This window comes from Austrofundulus limnaeus, unplaced genomic scaffold, assembly GCF_001266775.1.
Source record: "Austrofundulus limnaeus strain Quisiro unplaced genomic scaffold, Austrofundulus_limnaeus-1.0 Scaffold10, whole genome shotgun sequence".
NCBI lineage: Eukaryota > Metazoa > Chordata > Actinopteri > Cyprinodontiformes > Rivulidae > Austrofundulus > Austrofundulus limnaeus.
In genome coordinates, this window is record NW_013952412.1 from 135609 (window position 1) to 140831 (window position 5223).

A 5223-nucleotide genomic window follows, 5' to 3' on the forward strand; every position below is an offset into this window, starting at 1 on the left:
TGTGTGTGTGTGTGTGTGTGTGTGTGTGTGTGTGTGTGTGTGTGTGTGTCAGAGGAGACCAGTTGAGTCTCTGCCAACAAGAAGGCAAGGAGATTGGAAGGAAGAATGAAGGAAAAGGAAAGAAGTGGATGTTATTAAATTGAAAAAAGAAAGAGGAAGAACAGAGTGATTAATAAACGAGCAGCACTCTAACCAGGTTCCTTTAACCACTGCTAGGGGAGGGTTTAAAAACAGCTTCTAATATTACAAAAATACAACAAAAACTACTGTTTATAGGTGCYGTGGTGTCGTTTTTATTATAATTTCCACAATAATCCAACATCTACATTTACCATTTCAGTCATTTTCAAGGCTACCTCTGGCAAGGCATTCCCTCGTATCCTCCCTGCTCACGCTGTCCTCATGCCCTACTTCAGCTTTTACCAACGTTATTGTTAGTCCATCTACAAGCCCCCCACAGAGCGCCTCGCCCCTGCTGAGCTAAAAAAAGAAAATCTAAAGATAGTAAACGCTGTGAGCCCACTGGAGTGAAATCAAGGATCAGAGAATGTGGGGGGGGGAAAGCACCTGAAGTCAAAAATAGCAGAGGCAGGTCTGTTCGATCGAGCTATTTATAGAAACACAACTGGGGCACAAACTGTCACCGAGTCATGAAGATTTTATTAGTAAAGGTTGGGCGTTTGATTTTAAGCTTTCAGCAGGTGTTTCTATTTCTACTTAACAGAATTCAGTGACAGACACATAGGATTTTTTTATGAATATATGAATAAAAAAAGTAGGAAGCCCTATGCAATATAATGCAAACATAAAGTAAATATTGGTCCTCTGCACCAACTGCAGGGATAAAGTGGAGAGAGCCAGAGAGATAAAACAGGTGCGGAAATTCATAATAAGTTTCCACTTCCCATTATTTGATCCTTTCATGAGGTGTTGCCCGGCTGCATATTATTAACAGACATGCTGTTGCTTCAGCTCTTTGCTTTATGCGAGCTTAAAGGGATCCCTGATTAGTTGTAATATTAGACTTTATTTAATAAGCATATGTTTTAACTGTAAAATAAAGACTGTAAAAATACTGTAGGATGTTCAGTTTTTATCATTTTTAAACTAAAAGTTTAAAAATATATTACACGAACGAGGCCATTTTATTTATACGCAAAGCATTCTAAGTAAATTATGACATGGATAGGTCCTTGGTGAGAGGCTACTAGCGAGCTACATCCACCCTGAAGGTTAATCTTGGACAATATCTGACGGTTGGCTCTTTTAAATGAAACCAGAGAGCGTTGACAGAGAGGAGAAGGTAGAAATGACTCAGCCTGTAACTGAAAATATAGATGGAGGACAACAGTTTAGCTTGTTTGTCACACTGGCACCGAGCTAATTCATTTAAGGCAATATAGTGTCGGCGCTAGTGCAAAGACTAACAGGCTAAGATGAGGTTCTTCTTCCATGAAGCAGCTCTGTTGTCCTCCATCCATATTTTCAGTTACAGGCTGAGTCATTTCTACCTTCTCCTCTCTGTCAACGCTCTCTGGTTTCATTTAAAAGAGCCAATCGTCAGATATTGTCCAAGATTAACCTTCAGGATGGATGTAGCTCACTCACACCGAGGACCTATCCACATCATCATTTACCCAGAATGCTTTGTGTGTAAATAAAATGGCTCCGTCCGTGTTAAAATATTTAAAAAAATTTACAAAACTAAACAGACTACAGTATTTTTACAGTCTTTATTTTACAGTTAACATATGWGTTTATCAAATAAAGTCTAATGTTGCAAATAATCAGGGACCCCTATAATGACAATCGACTGAAGCTGGTGCTGATGAAACATCTTTGGCAAAGTGTAAGAAAAACAAGTCTATTTGTGTGTCCACTGCTAGAGAAAATGTAGATGCTAACCGGTTTGACATCTGTGAATAGTTTGCATGCACGTGCGTTCCCTCATTTTGAGCCGTGGCATGTTGAAGCTCACGGTGAATAGAAAAACCAGAAATAGCAGCTAGCGAGTCTCGCTGTTCCTCCTCTCGTTCATGTAATTGGTGCCCAGTGATCTGTCCACACGAAAGTGCGATATCACACATCTAAAACAGTCATCATATGTTCTCTCTCCAGCCAACAGTTTCTCCATTCAAATGCAGAAACGTTTCTGTTTGTTGCTTTGTTTAGCCGAGGAGCAATATCAAAGCACAGGAATAGGGCTCCATTTTTATTTAGTGTCAAAATAAATTTGAAAGCAACCTGGAGATTTCTTTGTTTTTAGCCATTTTGTTTTCCTTCATTAAATGGAAGTAAGAAGAAATTACAAAACGCATGCAGCTGCTGTAATGCCAGGTAATAAATGCCCAGAGGGGGAGACAATGGGTAAAATTAAACAGATGGGTTTTGCAAAATAAAACTGTAGGGAACAGGAGGAGGTTTTAAAAAGGCCAATCGCACGAGATGCATTTGATGCACTGATGCTAAATACGCTGCTAAGTCTGGTTTTCTTCCTGGAAATTCATTACGCACTTCTTTTTTAACATGAAATTCAACAGGGCAGAGAGTCGTGCACCACTGTTCTTTTTTATACTTTACAGTGAAATATAAAGTACTTTCATTGTGTAGTAATTTCTTCATTATTTAGATTTTTAAAAAGAGGCAATTCACAGATATCTGCTCAGTTCTTCGCGGTTTGCATTAAGCTGCCATTCCTGCTGCTCTGCCTTCATTTTCAATGCRTCTCCCTCGCTTATGAAGTGGGCCACACATACTTAAAATTTCATGATTACTTCAGGTACTTACTCTGCAAATGCTGCTCAAGTGTTCACTTGAGAGAGTAACGACCTGCTGTTGGACTTTCAAATTTCTCCAAGGCTGCACAGTCAGCTCATGTCACTGTTGTATGATATAGACTCAAAAAAGCTAATTAAATGTCATTAACTGGAAATATAATATAATTACATTCTATTAACTCTTTTATGTATTAGATGAATGCGATCTCAAAGGCTCTTGTCTTGTTTAGATCTCACGCGCTGACAACATGAATTCACATCTCGCAGGAAAGTTGGGCCGGATTTCTAAGGATCATCACAGAGGCAGTCGGGGTGTGTGTGAATGGCGCCAGGAAATAATTCAGAGTTAAACAGATGGCTTGTGTGCATAATTTTTGCATAATAAACAGGGTTTGGATCAGCRTGCGTTGCAAAGCCAGAACAAACAGCAGGCATTTCTGACCTCTCTGCTGGTTAACATGCACTTTTTACACAACTGAGAACAGCAAATGCTGAGTCATACAAACTCCGACATCCAGGAGTGTTTTGGGGAACAAAAGTGGCTTCCAGTCGGTACAACAAACAATAAAAATAACAAAAGGAAGAAACTCTCTTTTATTAATAAAGCTAAAAATAGTTTTTCATAACAATGTCTTAGTGGAGAGAGATGGAGCCTGATAAAACTCCAAGGCACGTTTTCCTTATTCTTAAAATCCACGTCCCTTTATTCTGTACAACACGTTAATGGATAAAGTCAGTATTGTGAGTGAAGGACATAAAAACTTGTCCCAGATATACAAATCATTTTTACCATTAGGTTTTATTAAAATGACAGACCTCTTTAGATTAATCGGTGGTACCAACCTTCAAAGGGGGGACAGTCAGAGGCTTATTGTCCTTGTCGAGGGAGATGAAGGTGAAGAACGCTGAGACGGCACGATATCTGCCTTTCTCCTTGTCCACCAGTGAGGCGGCGTCCACCAACACTTCAATTTCCATGGACTTGTTGCTGACAAATGTGAGCCGCCCCGTCACAGTCACAACACAGCCTTTGAGAGAGAGAAAAGGACATGTCAAGAACTAATTTTAATGTCTTTAAATATCTCCACAAGTATTATTGATACATTCTGGACAGGAGCTTTGTGATGAAAAAAATCACGAGAACACTTTGAATTAACATTTTCATTTAAGCAACATAATGCTATTATCACTAACTGCTAAAAGGTGGGAAACAAGGTGTTTGCCTCATTATGTGTGTATTTCAGGGCTGCTCAATGGCGGCCCRTGGGCCACATCCGGCCCGCGAGTGACAAAAGTTTGGCCCGCCCATTGGTTCATTCATCTCTTAAGCCCAAACCTCTGGTTTTCTACTTTAATTACTCTAAGTTCATTTAGTTAGACATAGGCATGTTTGGTATCTCCAAAAACATCAGAATCTTGTCTCGAAGTTGGTAAAAAAATATTTCTATGAACATCCAAAACAGTTAAAATTACAAGAAAAACATGAAACATGAAAGTAAAAATAAAATTGGCTTAAAAATTTGGCAAGTCAGAGGTGTCAAAATAGTATTTTATAAATAGGAGGCTTAATGTGTTATTTTTGATTTTGACATTGTTTTATTATCACTACTTTTATTACAGGGTTCTGCATGTTGTATTCATGGTTAAATGCAGCAAAATAAATTATTTCAAAGGTAACAGATCTTTGTAATACTTGGTTTATTTACATAATGACTTAAATATCTGGATGTTCGGCCCCTGAGCTGTTGGCCTGCAGAAACTGTGGCCCCTGGAGAAATTTAGTTGAATAGCCCTGGTGTATTTGCCAAGCATGTTAGCAAAAATCCTGAGAACAAATTCATTAGATGTACATTTACAACTACCAACATGTTACTGATAAGTTAGAAACAAGTTACACGTATGAGACAAATTATGCACAATTTCACGTTTTGTTTTAATCAAAAATGTCTTCCTTTCTCCTTTTGTCAACACAAGGAGATAAAAAACAGCAAGCTACTAGAACTGGGCATATCTGATGTGTTTCTTTATTCTCTTTGATGTGGCTGCATCGAATTATTACTGCTGTTGCCATAGAGACAAGGAGAGAAGGTGTTATCACTGCAGTCTGAGACAGATCCTGAGTCCAAACCTAACTTCTTATAAAGCAGAAAAAGTCTTAATTAGTAAAAAAATATATATATATGAAAATAAAAAATATTTATATTTTTATGTAATTTACTGTGTTGGGATAAATACTTAAATCTATTACAAAATTAGATCATCATGCAAAATATGTTTATTTCAAGAAACTCCTGCAAGAAAAATGCTACTTGTGTAAAAGCAAATTCGTCTCACCAATATGTAGGGCTTCCCTAAAGGGGAAATAAATAAAGAGATAAATAGATAAATCCTTTCTTAAAAGATTTTTTTTCTTTTCTTTAATAAACAAAATAATCATGTTCTTCAT

At 37.7% G+C, this 5223-nt stretch overlaps 1 protein-coding gene across 4 annotated transcripts in view; it reads right to left on the minus strand.

Annotated features, from left to right (window-relative positions):
- The window catches only part of acot7 (acyl-CoA thioesterase 7), a 49087-nt gene that overhangs the window by 5896 nt on the left and 37968 nt on the right, over nucleotides 1-5223 (minus strand). For all 4 annotated transcript variants that reach the window (XM_014001659.1, XM_014001658.1, XM_014001657.1 and 1 more), the window contains one exon: nucleotides 3621-3805. In XM_014001659.1, coding sequence (XP_013857113.1) covers nucleotides 3621-3805 — 185 coding nt within the window. The remainder of the gene's footprint in view (nucleotides 1-3620; nucleotides 3806-5223) is intronic.